This window comes from Chelonia mydas, chromosome 13, assembly GCF_015237465.2.
Source record: "Chelonia mydas isolate rCheMyd1 chromosome 13, rCheMyd1.pri.v2, whole genome shotgun sequence".
NCBI lineage: Eukaryota > Metazoa > Chordata > Testudines > Cheloniidae > Chelonia > Chelonia mydas.
This window is the reverse complement of record NC_051253.2, coordinates 3,145,472-3,164,393: the sequence shown is the minus strand read 5'-3', so window position 1 is coordinate 3,164,393 and position 18,922 is coordinate 3,145,472. Positions and strand designations below refer to the sequence as shown.

Sequence of the window (18,922 nt, the reverse complement as noted above, 5' to 3'; positions counted from 1 at the left end):
ATCATACCGGGGCTGGTAACGCTGCTGAAAAACCAGGGGAGGTTAAAGTGGGAGGGAGCATTTGGGGAATAGAAGAGGGATCCCACTAATTATTCTTCCCAACTGCTCCTCGGAAAGGTTCTGAACCAAACCGCACGAATCGAGATCCAGCTGCTGGAGAATTCCCTGTCCACCAACAAGCTGGAGAAGCAGCTGCTGCTGCAGACGAATGAAATTCACAAGCTGCAGAACATGAACAAGTATGGCTCTCAGCCTCAGCGCCACTGAGGTTTCACTTTGGTTCCCTTGACCGACTCTTGTGTCTTTAAGATGTTTAAAAGGACAGTGAGGAAGGAGGGTCTTTTAATCAGCAGCAGCTCTCAGGGGTAAACGCTGACATTTTATGGTGACCTCTGTCAGGGTACAATTATTTTCAGGACCATGTGGCAACCTGCCCCAGACGGCTACCAGTTCCCAGTACCTCATGCAGTTCCTGTTGGTTTGTATCCCTCTTCCCCTGCTCAGGGTCCTGCCCCACCGTGGCACCTTGTGTGCTCCACATGCTCCCATGTTCTGACTCCCGTGTGACGTCAGTGCTTCTTTGCTTCCCCCGGGCTGGAAAATGCAATGATTTCACGTGTTATGTGCCTCGCTCCCTGCTCTCGGCTTTGGGTTTGTGGAATGTTTGCTCTCGGCTCGCTCCCGGACAGTCTCACGGGGTGGGCACGGCGCCAGGGCAGCTGCTAAAGGGGGGCCGCTCAGCATTTGCCGTCCTGGGTGGAGCTGTCTAATCTTCATCTGCTGCGGCCGCTGAGTCCCTGCCAGAACCACCGAGCTCCAGAGCTGGTAGAGCTGGGGGTCACTGTTGTCTCCTTTCCGTATGAGAAAGGCCCAGCTGTTGTCAGGACTTAATCCCTGTCCTGGAGCTGGGCGTAGGTGGGTCTATCGTCCCCCTGGCCCGAATCACCAATGAACACGGATGAGAAGTGAGGGGCTGGTGGCACTAACAAGATCACTAGAGGGGAGATTTGCAAGATAAGTGAGCGTTAGGCACACATTTCCCAGGCACTTCCAATGGGAGTCGGGCCCCACTGCCCTTTGGGCCTTTGAAAAACTGCCCCGAACAGAATAGCTATCCCAGAGCGGGGCAGGGCGAGGCCAGGCAGAAGGACAGAAGCTTCTTACGGATTCCCAGAGGCAGCCTGAGTGGGTTCTAGCCGTATTCCCGGCTTTAAGGGTAGCAAATATCACAGGAATGGGGAATAGCTTTAAAACCAGAATGAACTTTTAAAATGCACCCACTGCGCATGTTATTAAACAAGCCACATGCTGGCCAGCTCCCTGGGCTGCACCGCTGCTCCATTCTGAACCCTGTGGAAAACAATCTGTCGGGCCAGGGTTTTGTACTTTGTCCATCGGCTCTGGCAGGTTGATCTGAATAGTTTGAATCCTGACGTAAATGAAATGAGTCACCAAGACGGATTAATACACGTGAGCTAGTCTGTCCACTACTCCTCGGTGGTACCTTTCCATTGTCAAAGCAGCAGGCAGAGATTTCGGGGCAGGAGCCCTGTGAATCAGACTGTGATCTGGGGCTACAACAGCAACTCCCCTGTCAGATATTAGCCCTTTCACTCTGCTGGCATTTTAAAGACTGCTCACTTCCTGCAGCTGCTTTGTCAGTCAGGTAACATGATGTGAGATAGGATGATATGTGATCGTTCTCTGCACAGGCTAATGGGCAAGGATTAGAGACACATTTTTTGACATGACCAGCAAAAACCGCACACGCAAGTGGACCTTTAGCCATGCCTATTAGCTAGCTGGACACTCATCTACCAGATTTTGAGGGTGCAAATCTCTATTTGCATGGACAACATAGCTCTGGGAAGCCAGAGCACTAACTCCTGGATGCTCTATTTTACAAATGTGACATTGGAGCTTTTGCCTGGGCTAGAGAAAGTTCAGCGGCTATTTCCATGTCCACCCAACCCATGGAGCTCGGGAGCTCTCTTTAGTAGCACAAGCTCAGTTCAGTGCTCTCTCTCGGCTGCTTTACCGTGGAAAGATTTGCATCTAGGAAGAGGGAGGCACTTGACTGAGTTAAATGGGAGATCAGGAATGGTTTCGTGGGATGAAGAACTGTCTCCAGCTCTCAGGATAAAGCAGCCCCCCCGGTCATGCTCATGAAAGACCAGCATAGCCTCTGGGGGGGCCCGCAAACCACACAGAGAACCTCAGTAACCGCTTGAGCCAAAATCCTTTGAAGTCAGTGAAAAGCCTCCTATGAATGTCAGCGGGCTCCAGCAGCTGTCTGACTGTTAACCTTGGTGTTGTGTGGCTCGTGCGGTCCCCCGGGGGAGAAGATTCCCCCAGGCAAGCACCTCACCCTTCCTCTCTTGGCCTGTCCCTTTGCAGTATCCTAGAGACCCGGGTGCTGGAGATGGAGACCAAGCACCAGGCAGAGCTGGAAGGGATCCGCACAGAGAAGGAGAAGCTGCAGCGCCTAGTCAGCCACCAGAGCCACACGATCGAGGACCTGGAGAAGTCCCTCCATGCTGCCAACAGCAACACCAGCTCGCTCCAGCGGCAGCAGCTGCAGCTCCTCGAGTCAGTCCAGAGCCTGGTCCAGCTGGTCTCGCAGGGCAAAGGTGAGCTCATCCCACAAGAGAGCCCTGGGCTTGCCAGAGCTGCACAGACCTCCTGGCCTTCAGCCAGGGTGTCACTGACTGGAGAAGAGAGCACGTCCCGGATTCTGTGGGCGACTAACGCTCCTTGGAACTCCCCGCTGATAACGGCCCCATTCCCTGTCAGTAGGAGCTATAACAGAGTGCAAACTTCCCCACACTAGCGTCCTGTGTTAGCTGGACCCCCGCCCTGTGATGTTCCTCTGACCAGCGCCCTGTTCATGCAGCAGCAGTGTGATCTTCCTCACAGCAGTGCCCGGAGTGCCAGTAGAAATGACGGATAGACCTCTCGATTCACATTGCTTAGCGACAGTAGGTGTTCAGAGAAGCTGGGTTAGAAAACTGGAAAATGTCCTCTCTCTGCTACCACTGCTCCTGCCTTCCTCGGCATTCCGTCTGTCCAGCACCACCTTCCGCCTGGTCTCAGAACAATGCACGCCAGGCAGGGGCTGATGGGAAAGCCAGGGACCAAGGTTTTGGCCCATCCCGTGACAGCAGGGCAAGCAAGCTGAGATGCTCAGATTTAAACCTGAATCTAGATCCCAACTTCGCCAGAGTTAGGAGCCCTCTCTAATAATTACTGCTGGTCAATCTATAGTAGGGTTACATTAGAAGTGCGATAGATTTCAATCAATCGATCGCTAGATTAGACAGACAGACAGGAAACTGCTCTGAACCGTCAGGGTTTGCTTTAAATATATCCGCAAGAGCCACAGAGCAATCCAGTGCCCAAGATTCCACGGGTGAAAAGTTTTTGCACTAAGCCACCTTGTTCTGTGTAGTCCCTTTCCCACCCACGTTAAATCCTCGAGGCTTAGTCTGGGGATCTGTGACCCCGAGGTGGCACAGACATTGTGCTCACACAGACGTACAAAGAGACCACGAAAGAAAGAAAGATAATCCATTAGAACCCACAAACGTCTAACCCAAGAAGAAAAGAGCAGGGCCCAACCAGAGCAAATCCACAGTGCTCGGAGATACAGAGGCCCAATTCTCACTTACACCAGGGCTCCTTTCCCTAACTCTGGCATCACGTAAGCACGCTCAATTTAAGGCCATGAACATTCCTTCTAACACGCTTGCTTTGACACTTCTTTTATCTGGTCTCCAAGAGCCTGCTCCTCCACGATGCGCAGCACCCCGGAGAGATCCTGCATACACTCAGCACCTGCTGCCCATGGCAGGAGCTGAGGGCCCTCTGCATCTTGCAGGATCGAACCCCGAGACACTTGTAGCTCCTGCTCCCTTTGAAGTGAGTCAGTAAAACTTGCACCAACGGGCTTCAGTGTTTTGACGGAGTCACAGCCAAGAAGCTAGAGCCATCACTGTAAATAAGATGGTTTTACGGGGAAAGGGCTGTTAAGATTTCACCCTATTTATTTTTGAAGCACACTGACTTTTCCTGAGATGGAGCCAGGCAATCAAACTGCACTTTCTATTTTCCAGTCATTACAAGAGAAATAGCTCCACGGTATCTCGGCTCCCACGGGAGGGTCGGGTGCCTGAGGCTCGAAGCGAACAGAGTCTGACTCCAGCCCTTGTCTTGGCCGAGGAGTTGGCACAGCAGAGGAACGCAGCTCGGAGTCTGCCTGCTGCAAGCACGGAGACGGAGGCTAGGACGGCAGCCTCTGCTTGTAGCTCTGATGCCTCCCAGCCAGACCCCACTGATGCGTCGTGGGGCAGCAGAGGATAGCACCTTAGCTGCAATGGAACCCAGGGCGGAGGGTCTTTCTCTTGACCTTCGACCTCCCTGCGTTTAGACAGCACCTTTGAATCGTTCTTCCTGAAGCTGGTTTTCAGTTGCACCTGGCTGAGGCCTGATTCCCCCTTGTGCTGTCAAATGCCGCCAGTCGGATTTGGAAGCATCTTTCCCCTAGTGCAGATGGCTACACAGGGCGCAAGGCTATGGGGGATGAAGCCATCGGCTCCTTGTGTATTCTAACCCCTGTCCTTCCCCTGTGTCGGATCTTGCCCCTTGCTTCTTTTTAAAGGTGTTTTTACTCTTGTAGCAGCTGTTTGGTGACGAAGAAGGTTTGGGTTGTAACTGTGAGGGGCCCGGGAGGCTTTGAAAAGGCGATTAATAGAGAATATTGATGACAAATTATTAACATACAAATAAAAGAACCATCTGGGGTGTTCCTAGCTCCTGGGCTTGTGCTCAGGCCATGTTCCTTACCCTAAGTCCCGGAGATCAGAACCCATCACGGATGCTTGCAGCTCACTGCTACTTTTGTTTGCCTTGCCAGCTCCCCTCGCGAAGGAAGAGCAGGTGTCCCAGGACTGTGCTCAGACCCGCCGAGCCGGGTTTAACGCCAGCGGGGTTTACACCCTCCACATCGCCAACATGACGGAACCCAGGAAGGTTAGTGACAGGCTCAGGACAGGGCACAGGCCTTGCACTACATGGAGTTTAGTGCCCAAGAACGAGTAAGATGGGCCCTATCAAAGGCAAGTCTGCCAATCTTCCCTACCTGCTGCCATGCCAATGCACCTCAGGCCTCTCCCATGCCAGCCCTCGTGTGTCAGTAGTGGGGCTCTCCCAAAGCAATGCCACTTCTTGGTCCCCACAAAGTCTGCTCAATGCATCTCAGTCCCGACTTGCAAAACACCCTGTCAACGGGAGCTGGCTCCCACCACGCCGTAGCCACAAGACCTGTGTTGACCTGACTTCTTCCCTGCACAGTGCAACCTGTCTGTGCCGCTCCACCCCGGGATCCCTCCCCTGCAGCACTGGCTGTTTGCGTCCTCTGCAGGTGTTCTGCGATATGGAGACAGACAGAGGCGGGTGGACGGTGATACAGCGCCGAGCCAATGGCAGCATGAATTTCCAGAGGAAGTGGAAAGAATACAAACAGGTCTGACCTCATTCCTGCCCCCTCCCCCCAGCCTTGTTCAATAACTGACCCACAGACAACCCTGGGGGCAGAGGGTGGGTCGTGCAGAGACGGGACGCTTGTACCTCAGGCATGCACTGGGTGGAACTAAAGAGCTCCCTTCCGCTTAGGCAAGAAAAGACCCAGTGGGAAGAAAACCTAACAGGGTACCCAATTAGGCAATGCAATAAACTCTCGGGAAAGCAGCCTTACCACTGAGCACATGCACAAGGAGAGGACACAAGACAGTAGCTGAGACTGATGTTGCAGGGCATAGTTCTGCAGACGGCAGGGGGACAGGCTCCATGACCCATGTCAGGTCTCATGGATCTGCCGTCTAGAGTCCACAGAGCTATAGCAGGAAAGGACCACAGACCTCGGGGTGTTCGGAGGGGGTGTTGGAGATAAGACTCCCAGGGCCAGACAGAGAAGAGCTGGTGGGCAGAGGTGAATGAAAATTGCTGGCTGCCAGGGTAACAGGAGAGAGAAGACTCCGGCTCTAGACAGGATGACAGAGATGAATTTTGCAAACATGTCAACGTTTTCCCATTTCCCCCCTGAATTTGGAAATTTCATCAAAACGTTGAAATTTGAAACATTTCTCCCAGCTCCATCCTGGATTAGCACGGGTAGATAAACAGGCCAGTTACCCCCATGCAGCCCTGTGGCTTCACTGGGGTTGCAGGGCTGTAACCAAGGGCAGAATCTGCTCCAGTATTTCTAAAGCTGATGGAGTTTTGCCACCTCCCTTTGCTGACCATAACGGACATTGCATAGCCCAGGGACACAGTCTAAATCCTCCCCACCGTTGGCTCTCCTCCTCCACAGGGCTTTGGAGACCCTGCCGGGGAGTACTGGCTGGGGAACGAAGCTGTGCATCTCCTGACAAGCCAGGCTTCCTACTCGCTGAGAGTCGAGCTCCTGGACTGGGAAGGAAACCAGGCCTACGCCCATTATGAGACATTCCAGCTGGGCAGCGAGCGTCATCTTTACAGGTGGGATATAGACTGACCAGTGAAATGCTCCCTTGGGTCTTTCTTCAAACCCCACTTAGACAAGTAAACTCCCCCAGTGCCATGCAGGGATCGATGTGAATCCTACTGAAGCCAAAATCACAGCACCAGCTGGTGGGCCCCCAACGTTTGTGGAAGAGGCCGGGCTAGACAGCGCAGCTGGGGAAGGAACCAGTACATTGGGAGCGATGTTTCTAGGGTTTTGCATTTCACCCTCTTTACCAAGCTGTTCATCTCAGCAGCCTCTGAATCACAGTGGCCTGCAGAATGAAATTTTGTGCGTTCCTGGTATTTTGTCAATTTGTGGCAATTTTGCAGTGATTTTTCGGGGTGAACTTTGTGGTCAGAAGTGTTGCTTCATTGTCCTTTTTTCTCCTCTTGGAAGCCAAAATAAATTTTCTGGAAGGAAAAAAAATGCATAAAATTGCATTAGGAAAAAGGATTTCTTTTTCTTGCTTTTTTGCGTACACCGAGGCCTGAGCTGGGCATGCACTTAGTTGCACGTGTACTTTTCCAGGTGTAATTGTGGCCACAACTTGCACAGCTGGGTTTTAGAGTTCAATCCTGCAAGGTGCTGAGCACTCCTGTGAGGTGCTGAGTACCTAAAACTCCCACGGGCTTCAACGGAGGTCAAAGTGCTCCGAGCCCCTCACAGGATCAAGCAATAAGCTACTGTTTGCATAAGCAGCATTTCAGATTTGTGCACGCAACTGTTGTAACTGCGCTGGCAAAAAAGAACAAATGGTTGTGCAAAACTAAGAGGCCTCACTGCAAAAAAATCTAACGAAAGCAAGAAATCAAGCTCCACTACTTGCTCTGAAATACAACTGACGTATCCAGCTGCTGTATCCGGAGCCATGATCAAGTCATGGAACAATGGCAACCTTTAAAGCTCAGCTTATAAATCAATACAGTGCTGAGGCTTTGTGGGTTTTCACTGAAGCATTGTGGGAAAAGCAAAGTGAGAAAGAGAGCAGGTGCCCTTTGAAGGTCCTGGTGGGGAGCTGAACAACTCTGGGAGACTCATTCTTCCCTCCCTGTCTAGGGGAAACTGAGGACAAGCCCCTGGCTGCCTCTCTCCAAACCCCCTATTATGAAAATGGCCCCAGCAGAACAGTAAAGTTTCAGTAAGTCTGAAGATGAGACACAAATCCAGCTAGCCCAGACCCTGCTGAAGAGGGCCTTCTGGTCTATGGTTTGGTTCTGGGGATCCCTGCTTCAGAGCTGAGCCCTGACTGGATCCTAACCTCCCTCAAAATTTGACCTTCCCTAGTGTAACTGCAGCTCATACTCCTAGTCAGGTAGCTAAGCCTTTAATTGTCCCAGTAATATCCAGCTGCAAGGAGGGATAGGGTGGCCCCAGGCTATGCAGCTCTGGCCATGGGTGGTTCCATCGGGGTACACGGATCACAGCTCAGGCACTTTCCAAACACAATCGACTAAAGACACAGAACGGGGCGGGGGGGGGGGGGACAGTTTGGGGGGATTGTATGTGCCCATCAGCTCTCTTCCTCTGTGACGGACGCTGTCTCCACTTCTGCAACCCTTCAGCAGCTGAGGATAATCGCCTGAGCTTGCCCGTTAGAACAGCGAAGCTTGGCGATGCTAGGACACCGGTCACCAGAGCGGTCAAAGGCCGGGGGGCAAGGCAGCTGAGCGATGCAGAATGCAGAGGGATTGCTTTGCCCACCGTCAAACCCCACCCCAGAAACCCTGCGCTGCAGGTTAGGACCGGGAGCGAAGACGACTATGCCTAAATTCCAAGGCCAGAAGGGGACGCTGTGATCATCTCCTCTGCCCTCCTGCATAACACAGGCCAGGCACCATCCCCACAATCGCTCCCAGAGCAGAGCTTGCAGAAACACATCCCAGCTGCCAGGGACAGAGAATCCACCACCCCCCTTGGTCAAGTGCTCCAACGGTTCATTAACATCACAGGTAAAAACTAGCCAGCTGAAGCTGCAGGAGCAGGGAGTCACAAGGCAGAGCACAATAATCTTGGCTGAAAGTCGGCCAGGAGACCAGAATTAAAAGCACCATTAAAAGTATCACAGTATCTTCAGGCCTCAGTCCTGCCAGGCGCCCTGCTCTCTGGCCCTGCCCCAGCAAGACACTAAAATACACGCTTCACTTTAAAAAGCGTGTGGTCCCGTTGGAGCCGCTCCTGTGTTTCAGTGTTTGGCTGGACTGGGGCCAGAGCACGTAATACCTTGCGGGACTGAGCCCTGCAGGACTCATGGGACTCTGTATAGGAGAGAAGGACCACAAGTGGGGAGGCCCTCTCGGTGCCCGCTCAGGCGAGTGCGGGGTACCAAGTCGTCAGCGCTGCTGCAGACAGCACCCCGGCCTTCCAGCCAGCTTAGCTCATGAGCTCTGGCAGCACCACCCGACCTGGCGGCCGGCTGGAGCCTGCGAGGGTTTAGAACATTTGGATCGCTCGGCACTGCTGATAAACTCTGGGATGGGATTGCTCCCTTATCTGCCTCTGCTCGTTGTTATTTGCAAGGACACAGGGGAACGTTTTCTTAAATAAACCCCAGGAAACGCTGACAGGAGTTTGAAAAGTAATTCTCGTGCTCTGCCTCATTTTCTCCTCTTCCTCCTCCTCTCCTCTTTCTGCCCCGTCTCGCCCTCTCTCTGCTTTGCTCCTCCAGGATCTCCCTGAAGGGCTACAGTGGCACCGCCGGGCAGCAGAGTGGGATGGTCCTCCAGGGAACCAACTTCAGCACCCGCGACTCGGATAACGACAACTGCCTCTGCAAGTGCGCCCAGATGCTTTCGGGAGGTGGGTGCAGCGGGCCCTCGGTGCAGGGGGGCCTGGGACCAGCCTTCCCCACGTGCCCTGTTTGCTGTGGTGGACAGAGGGGGCAGGGTATGGAGCAACTGAGGCTGAGTTCTTGGGAATGCTCCATTCTCAGTGAATCTCATTGTTTAGTGTTCTCAGAAATACACCACAGTGATGAGGAAGGGAGGGATGTAGGCAGACAGACGGACGTCTGAGCAAGAGCTCTCCCTTGTCTCTCTTCACCCAATTTTCCTAGACATGCACAGAGCCCAAGAGTCTGATCGCCTGCTGCAGCCACGGGTCGGATGTTGTCACACTCTGTTCTAGTCAGGTTCTTACGCTGGGCCCATCTCCCTAGTATCTGAGAACCTTCCAGAGGTGGCTTAAGAGACGTGACTAGTGTCTGCCTCATGCCAATCTCTCTCCCCTCCCAGCAGGGGACCCCAGCTTTGGGCTTGTGCTTTCTACGGGCAGTCGAAGGCTGTAGTTTGCATTCCCCACCTGGCTTTATGCAGGGCTGCCAAGTCACCCACATTTGGAGAGGGACACCCACAAACTCCCTGTCACCCAACTAACCTCCAAAATGCTGCCATCCACCCCGGGTGCCAGGGCAGCCCTGTCCCAAGATGGCTTTCAGGAGCAGAAATGGCGAGGAAGCAGAGGGGAGAGAAATAAGGGGGGAAAGACCAGAACGGGGAGAGACCAGGACAGAAGGCTGGTGAGCAAGGAGGGCATGCCAAGACAGTGAGAGAGGAAGAGCATCCTTCTGTCCCACCAGGTCCCCCCCTGCACCCCCATACAACCAGATCTCCCCCACGTTTCAGTGGCAAATCCCTGTGGCCTTGGGCCAGCAGATCTATATCAGACACATGCCCAGGCCTTGCTGCAACAGTGGGACTAGGAATAGCGAGAGAGAGAGAGGCTCGATGCTTCTGGCCAACTGGCAACTCTTCAAGCAAAGGAGTGCCGGACTCAAGGCAGCCGTCTGTGCCGGGATGGGGAGGGGATCCCGGATCAGGGGATTAGCTCGGATCGTTTCAGCCAGGGGTTCGATTACCCGGATCCGGGTTAGTTTGTCTGGGGTTATTACTAAAGCCATGAGCAGAGCTGGGGCCCTTGAAATGAGCCCAAGGAATTGGTTTGGATGGATATGTACGTGCCTGTCCAATGGTGGAGCCTGGAATCCCCACCAGGCGGGGCGCGGAAAATCCACACGTTTCAGAATGTTCTCCATGGCCCAGATCCTGAGCTGGTGTAAATCAGCAGAGCCCCATTGGCTGCATTAGACTTACAGCAGCGGAGGATCTGGCCCTTTGTCTCCTGCTCCTCTCTCGGGCGGGCACTGAATTCTCTGTTGACGATGGAGATGGGCCAGAACCTGGACCTCCTGCTCCAACCAGACTTGCCCTGGCACAGCGACAGCACAATAAGAGCCCATGTCTGAACAATCTCAAAGCCAGAATAATCCCACCAGGATCATAATGTCCTGGTGCCAGGCGGTTCTCTGAAGGTCATTCCCCTTATGATGCAAGAACATGCATAATCACAGCCATGAGGCATAATCTTCCCGGGCCAGGAAAAATGTACTGATTACTACACCCTTGAACTGCTGGAACATGGTCCAGGATCCCCCAAGGGTTGGCATCCACAGGGCGAGGTTATCCACACTTTGCCAGTGATAGGATACTGTCAGGGACAACCCTGTCCCTTCAGTGCGAAGACTTTCTTTTTGTACAGGAGCTCCTGATACCTGGGGTTCTCACATTTGCATTGCTCCTGTCCCTGTGTGTGCACAGCACCTAAGTCCAGGGTGTTGTGATCTCAGCCGCGGCCTGTAATTCACACAGGGCTTCACCCGGCTCCACTGAAGCCAGCGGGAGCAGGGTCGAGTTGCCAGTCACCCGGTTTGAGGAACGGCAAAGCTGGCTTTAGTGCAGGCAGGAGAACTCAGGGCTGGGTTTCTTTTTTTCCCACTTTCTTATGGTTTGATTTTTGAAAAACTCTCTTTCCAATGTCAAGAAACATTTTTTTCCTAAAATCACCCGGTTCTTTTTGACGAATTTTAATTGGAAAAGTCCCCATGGTTGTGTATTCTAACCAGGCGGAAGCCTGTGCCTTTTGTTTTACACTATTCATGCCTCGCGTCTAGGCCCACCGGGGTAATGACAGCCAGGCATGCTCCCAAGAACAAGCCTTTGGCTAGAACCAAACTGAACTCAGAGCCCAGAAGTTTCACGCTCTGTCTGAAGTCCAAACTCGGTCTGGCGAGTTCTCTAACCTTTCCCTTCTATGTCCCCCACTCAGGTTGGTGGTTTGACGCCTGTGGTCTGTCGAACCTGAACGGCATTTATTATCCTGCCAAGCACAATGTCCGGAAGCTCAACGGGATCAGATGGCACTATTTCCAGGGGCCCAGCTACTCTCTAAAAGGCACACGCATGATGATAAGACCTTCAGACTTCTAGCGCCCCAGAGCGGGGTGGGGCAGAGGGCAAGCCAGGCTCCAGGCCTCCGAACTGGCAGGCAACAATCCATCGTGGAACTGGTAGGACCATTAGACCAGCAACAGATGGCAAAGGAACAGGGACACATCCTAGCAGGAGCAGGGTCTTGTAACCCAGTGCCTGGGGCTCCAGCGCAAGGGAAAGGAGGAAGACCTGGAGCTAAGCGGAGAGATGACTCTGGGCCTGGACTCTTGGGCCTCCAAGGAGGAGGAGAAGAAAGAAAAATCAGAAAAAAATATCTAAAAACTAAACCGTCCCATTGGTGTGAATTACGAGTATTGGGCTTCTGTTTCGGACCAGTGTGATTCTTTTCTATGTTGTATCATCTTCAGGGAAATCATCCAGACCACAAAGGGAGCCTGCTGCACCCAGGGCCAGTGGCTGAGAAAGACCTTCCGAGTGGCAGCTAGGAATAGTGTGGCGCATACAGAGTTTTTGCGGTGGGGTCTGGTTTTAATTGGTTTTAGCATGTTTCCAGGAAACACTCCACTCTTTTCCTTCCTTGTTTTCCCCTGCTTCTGAACTGCCACATGGCCACCCGGCTCCTGAAGGCACGCTCCTGTCTGCAGAAGCTGGCTGACGAGGAGAGAGCAGGCTGGTGAGATAGCCCTGTGAGCATCTGGATATTAGGAAACACTATTTCACTAGGAGGGTGGTGGAGCACTGGAATGGGTTCTCTAGGGAGGTGGTGGAATCTCCATCTTTAGAGGTTTTTAAGGCTCGGCTTGACACAGCCCTGGCTGGGATGATTTAGTTGGTGTTGGTCCTGCTTTGAGGAGGGGGTTGGACTAGATGACCTCCTGAGGTCTCTTCCAACCCTAATACTCTATGATACGGATCAAGCCAGCCGGAGAGGCAAGATGGACTTGCCTTTGGGCTCTCTCTTGTGTTTTTCCCCAAAGGGGACCTGCCAAGCCAGCTCCCGACCCAAATGCAAAACCCGTCTGCGCAAGAAGAGCATGAGCCGGGCCTTGCGCAGGGAACGTGGTGCACAGAGGAGGACGCCCACGTGGATGGAATGAACGTCGGCTTATGAGCTCAGTAATGTACGTTGAGAGGGCACGGTCTAGAAAGACCAGCCTCCACATTCAACACACTCGCACACACACACACCCCACTCTTTTGTGTGCTGGGCTACTGCCTGAGAGCGAGTGGAGGCTAAGCCTGGGGTGGCTAAGGGTTAGCGCTGGGCGTTTCTGACATCTGAAGTCCCCAGCGCACCAGCTCCCTAATTTGCACGTGCAGAAGGTACGGGGGGGGCGTGGGAGGGCAGAGAATGGGCCTGGCTGGGGAGACGTGGTGTCACGGAGTCCCCGGGCGATGCTCTGGAACTGCTCCCTACGAAGCCAGGCAGGACTCTGGGAAAGTCTCCTTTCTGTGAGCAGCCTGTCTTCAGGACACACAGCTCACACAGCTTCCACCTTCCTGGGTCTGACCTCGGAGCATTCAGCATCCTCTGCCCCTCCGTGCGCTTCCCTCAGCGAGTCCGCCAAGGCGGGGCTCCTGGGGAAGCCAGAGGGTCCTGCCCCCCAACTCCACAGTCAGACGTGACTCTCAGCCAGCCAGTAAAACAGAGGTTTATTAGACGACAGGAACATGGTCTAAAACAGAGCTTGCAGGTGCAGAGAACAGGACCCCTAAGCTGGGTCCATTTTGGCGGGCAGTGAGCCAGACAACCATGTCTGCACTTCACTCCATGTCCCCAGCCAGCCCCAAACTGAAACTCTCTCCAGCCCCATCTCCTCTGGGCTTTGTCCCTTTCCCGGGCCAGGAAGTCACCTGATTCCTTTGTTCTCCAACCCTTTAGCTCTCACCTTGCAGGGGGGAAGGGCCCAGGCCATCAGTTGCCAGGAAACAGGGTGTCGGCCATTCTCTGTGTCCAGATCCCTGCGCACACCTGCCCTCTAGGGCTCTGCAGTGATCATACACCCTTATCCCACCACCTAGATACTTAAGAACTGCACAAGGGAAACTGAGGCACCCCCACACTATTCAGAGGAAACATTAAGAACAGTCCCACTTCATCACACGTGGTAAGTGCAGTCGTCCCATGCTAACAAAACGCATAGCTCCGTGCTCGCCTCTTAGGGTATGTCCACACTGCAGCTGCTTCCCAGCTCGGCTAGACAGACACGCGCTAGCTTGGCGTGCGCTAGTGCACTAACAATGGCAGCATAGCTGGGGTGGGCCCCCAGGCACGTACCCTGGGGGTCCAGCGGGTTTGTACCCAGGCAGCTAGCCTGAGCTGCCGCCCATGCTGCCCCCGGCTACGCTGCCACCTCGAGCGAAGGGAGCACGGTGTGTGTCCACCCGAGCTGGGCAGCACATTCCTAGTTGCAGTGCAGAGGGACACTTTGCCCCGGCGCCAGCTAAAGGCAGGAATAACTCGGCAGCTTGCAGCAGCACCCAATGAATGCAGGACCCACGGCTCTGCCTCTTCCGCTCAGCACTTCTGAGCCTGTGCTAACCTGGGCCCTGCTGTGCACGACCCATCGCGTATCCTGTGCCAGGATCGCACCCGCCGCTCGCTGCAGCCTGTCATCACTGTGACCTCACGGCGCATCACCGCAGGCTCAGCCTGGCGCCTTCACGCGCCGTCGTGCATGCAGATGCATCCATACCGCTGCCTGGCGATCATTAATACAGCCCTCGCGGCCTGGCAGTCCCATAGCACGCCGCACCGCTCGGCACAATGGCGGCCCCGCTGCGTAGGGAGATGCTGTGGGGTGCACAGCTATCCACGGACTGCCAGGCTAGGGGATCGGAGACGGTCATCGCCTGGGACCAGCTGGGACAGTCCCGGGTGGCTGTTGCAGAGCAGCACTGCAATTGCTTCCTTAGAAGACCCTGTTGCCATGTGCTGATAAACCCTTCCCCTTAGCCCAGCCAGCTTTATGGCAGCACATCCGTTGTCTCACCATCCTAGGGTGGTTTCAGATCTACCCCTTCCTCCGGCCTGGTGCATTCTTGTTACAACACACAGCGAGTGACAGCCCACTCAGGCCTCTGCAGGGGGATTCACCGAGAGGCTCCACCTTTTATAAACGGCTTTCCGAATGCTGCAAAACGTGCATGGCCTCCTTGTGCCTCCTTCGAAATGTTCTGGTTTTTCATCAAAACAAAGTTGGTTGCAATTCAGTTTGAGCGGAGTGTGTTATTATGAATCTGGATTGCCTAGGACCCTCTTGTGCCAGGTGCTGTGTAGACACAACAAAATTCTGGCCCCTACCCCAAGGAGCTTACCCTCGAAGGATAAGACAAGAGATAACAGATGGATACAGACGATTGGGGAAGGCCAAAGAAACAATGGGGCAGCGCTGGTCAGCGTGACAGGCGGTGTCCAGTTTTTACAAGCACCATGGAAGAAGCAGGTTTTAGGGAGCGATTCGAAGGTGGACGATGAGGTAGCTTTGTTGGTAGTTATGAGAGCTCCTCCTCGGCCAGGGGGCAGCATCGGAGAAAGCACCGGGGGGTTTCTTTGAAGATGTACCGCTGGAGGGTGGTGGCGTGGGCCGCTCGGTGGAGCTGCCATCTCAGTGGTGTGAGAGAGAGGCCAGGTGGGCAAGGCTGGGCTGAGAAAGGCCTTGGAAGTGAAGCCAAGTAGTTTGTGTCTGATGTGCTAGAGAAGGGGAGCCAGTGGAGGGGGACGGCGTGGGCGAAAGGAAGGGCTAGGAAAGAGACCCTTGCCGAAGAGTTCAGACTGGTGTGAGCGGTTAAGGTGGGATCTGTCCAGATCAGAGAGGGGGACGTTGCAGTGACTGACGGGTGAGATGCCGAGAACCTGGGCGAGGGTTTAAGCTGTGTGGATGGCTAGGCAAGGCCGTACCCTAGAAAGAATCAGGAAGAAAGAATCTGCAGAAAGAATCAGGAAGCCCCCTGTGAGGATCTAGAGAGAGCCCAGAGTCAGTGACGATGACACCCCGGTTACGGGCCTGAGTGATGGGGAGAACGGAGGGGTGGTCCACGTGGCTGAGGAAAGAGGGAGCGGGTGGGGCTGGCGGGAAGATTCAGAGTTCTGTTCCAAACTGAAACAAAACATTTTCTGTTTTCCTTTTAATCGTTGTCCCCTTTCTCTCTCCTTTCTGAAAAGAAACCAGAACAACAGCAGCACATTGTTTTGATGAAAAATAACACCAAAACTTCCACGATAAATTTTTAAACGAAGCAAAAATCGTTTTGTTTCCTTCAAAAGTTTTTGTGGAAAATAATTGCTGTTTTCTGACTAGCTCCGGTGGGTAAAACAGGTGAGCTTTTCCTAGGGGCTTTCTTTTGTTTCGGTGTTTCATGCTGGGAAAGGATGTTAGAGGTCAAACGTGGAGCATGCTCACCGGGAGGGCTGGAATATGATGGGCCAGAGCGGGTCACACAGTGTAAGGAAAACAGACAGAAATGCAGGAGGCCCCCCCGATCAGAGACAGCCCGTTCCCTGCACTAGCCGGCACAGAGCTCTGGACCCACAGCTCTCCAGCCGCTTCACGCTCAGCGTCCACGACCAACGGTGCCTTTGGGGGGTTTGCCCACAGAGCCTGTCGCGTTGTTTAGAACCAAGTATTGCTGCAGGGTTATTTCCCACCAGCGGCCTGGCCTCAAAGGGACGCAGCCCACCCCTTCTTGCTCCCCTCCTCCCATGCTGAAGAACAGAGGGCCCTGGGCCAGGGAGGGGGTCACCGGTGGCCAGACAAGCTGTCCTAGACCCGGTTTGTCTTGTGCACGGTTATTGGCTCACCCAGGGGGAAGGGGCATTAACCCCGACGCTTTAACAAGCATCTTTCACCCCTGGGTCGAATGGAAACACTGTATTTTTCTATTCACAGATGTGTCATTAGGAAGCCCCACTGTGTGAGTGTCTGTCAGGCTGAGACAGCCACCCAGGGCTTGACACCACCAGGACAGACAGCTCCCCTGGCGCTCCTTCCCCACGGCTGCAGAGTGCGGGAGGGCCCATCCCCTCCCCTGCCCCAAACCACCACAAAATCCCCCTCCAGCCACATCCCACTCCCTCCCGCATGACCCCACACTCCTGACTGATTAGCAGCAGCACGGACCAGGGTCGGTCTCTGCATCTGCTTGCAGTAGCTCAGCTCCCCCAGTGCTGCTGCGGTGCTAACGGGGAGCCAGGGAGGGAGGTTGTCCCTAGATTACCTGTCCAGCAACGACAGGAGGCCTGTGACCTGGCCTGCCCCTTTCTGGTACAGAGGGGCCGTGGAAGATTTCAGGCACAGATGGGATTGCACAACCAGGGCCAGGGTCGAATCTGAACACCGGCGTTTTGTTCCCCTCTCTGTTTTCAGGGAAGCCGTTTCCCTGTTAGACTCAGTGGACCCCCACTCCTCCTAGCCCCAGATCTCTCCCTCCTTTGCACGCATCTCGGTGTTCAACAAGCACCAAAAGCTTCCTGGCTTTTAAACCCAGAAAGCTGCACAGCTCTTGAGCATTACGCCAGCACAGACGCCTGTCCACTGCGTGGATGATGAATCCACCCCGGGCCCTCTCGCTCTGGGCAAGCAGGATTCCCTGAGTTCACATGCAGATGTTCTCAGATCAGTTTCTCATATTAATAGCACCCGAGCCCTGTCCCCTGTCTCAGCCTGACCGCTGACTCACCCCGGGGACGAGTGGCTCTGACATTTCAGCCAGCACATTGCAGTGCACGCTTTGTACATGTATCCAATGCTGGGTTACGCGAGGTCTGGGCTTTCTCTATCCGGGTTTTGATTATGCAATAAGCAGTTTAACAAGTAATTAAAAAAAGGGGGTTGGGAGAAGTCCAGAGCATGGTGTAACATTCCGATTTATTCGAAGGGCTGAGGGTGTAGTAGCAGGTGGTGTTTAAAGAGCTGCCATGCGAGTGGAGAGGTGGTTTGCCTCTGGATTCTAACGAACTCCACATAAAGGATTTTATAGTAACCATCAATAACCCTCTTGCTCTTCTTTGGGTGAATTACCCACTGTCACGGTCGTCCCGTTTTACTATTATCAGCATTGCCTCCAGCAGCAGTACAAGCCATACTCTCCCTTACCCCTTACTCTCCATCCCTCTGTAGGAGGCTCCATGTCTCCGACCGGTCTCTGGAAAAGTGGGTGATAACTGCACGGTCACTGAGCCCCCCTCTCAGACTAATCTGGGTCCAAGCTCAAAGTTACAGTCTGAGCAGGGACACAGCATGAAGAAACCTCGTATTGAATGAGTAGATCCCATCTTATTCCACGGAAGGTGGATCCCATCCCAAGGATGAAGTGGGGATAAGGAAAATGTGGAAACACCTGGAGGTCTCTTGCTAAACTGGTGACTGACTCGCCAATTCTGTTAGACTGGGTGTTTCCCAAAGCTGCTAAGAGAACTGAATGCCTAATTCCCATTAGAGCAAATGGGAAACTGGTATTGTAATCCCAGAGGTGTCTTTGACAATCTCCATTGAATCCCCATTGCAATCGTCCCAATGGCAAGTGAAGCTCTCAGCGGGCACCAGGGACGCTGCTACATCAGCTGTTTTGAGGAGAGTGGCCGGGAATTGGAATCCCACCCCAGCTCGACGTCCCAATTCTGGGGGTTGTTTTGGTGGATGTTGTTTCATTTCCCTCTCTTTTAGCCAGACCGATTTCAGAGCCATACATTTAAACTGCCCTTGCAAAAAGTGTGCAAAGCCCACTCTTGGGCTGAGATGTTCAAACCCAGAGACTAAGATGCCCCCCTAAAATATGCTCCTGCACCCATCTGTGCTTGCCAGCCTCACGGGTGTGCATGCAGCATGAGATGTTCCACATGAACCCATTGGGGCTTTTTCACAGTCACCTGATTTGCCTGAGCAAATTTCCAGTTGCACAAACAGATGCAAGGCATGTGCTCACAACAGCTGCGGGTACATTTTCTGAAGACCCAGTTCGGGGGATTGCAGTGGAAAATTTGGCCCTTGACTTCTCAGATTATTCCTTCTATCAGAAAAGGACGAAACTTGAGAGTGAGAAAGGGCAAGAAATGGGCTATTCAAGCCACTGCAGCAGTGTCCTTCCAGGAGAAAAACCTCAGCACCGGCCTCAAAATCTGGCCCCAAACAAGCACAGTCAGGAGAGAGCCACGGGA

At 53.7% G+C, this 18,922-nt stretch overlaps 1 protein-coding gene across 1 annotated transcript in view; it reads left to right on the top strand.

Moving 5' to 3' along the window:
• ANGPT4 (angiopoietin 4) overlaps positions 1-17,755 on the top strand; it is a 46,940-nt gene extending 29,185 nt beyond the window's left edge. The window contains exons 3-9 of the mRNA XM_027824945.3: positions 118-239; positions 2,398-2,630; positions 4,913-5,028; positions 5,420-5,521; positions 6,368-6,534; positions 9,207-9,337; positions 11,642-17,755. Coding sequence (XP_027680746.2) covers positions 118-239; positions 2,398-2,630; positions 4,913-5,028; positions 5,420-5,521; positions 6,368-6,534; positions 9,207-9,337; positions 11,642-11,802 — 1,032 coding nt within the window. The 3' untranslated portion in view covers positions 11,803-17,755. The remainder of the gene's footprint in view (positions 1-117; positions 240-2,397; positions 2,631-4,912; positions 5,029-5,419; positions 5,522-6,367; positions 6,535-9,206; positions 9,338-11,641) is intronic.
• Positions 17,756-18,922: the final 1,167 nt, after the last annotated feature.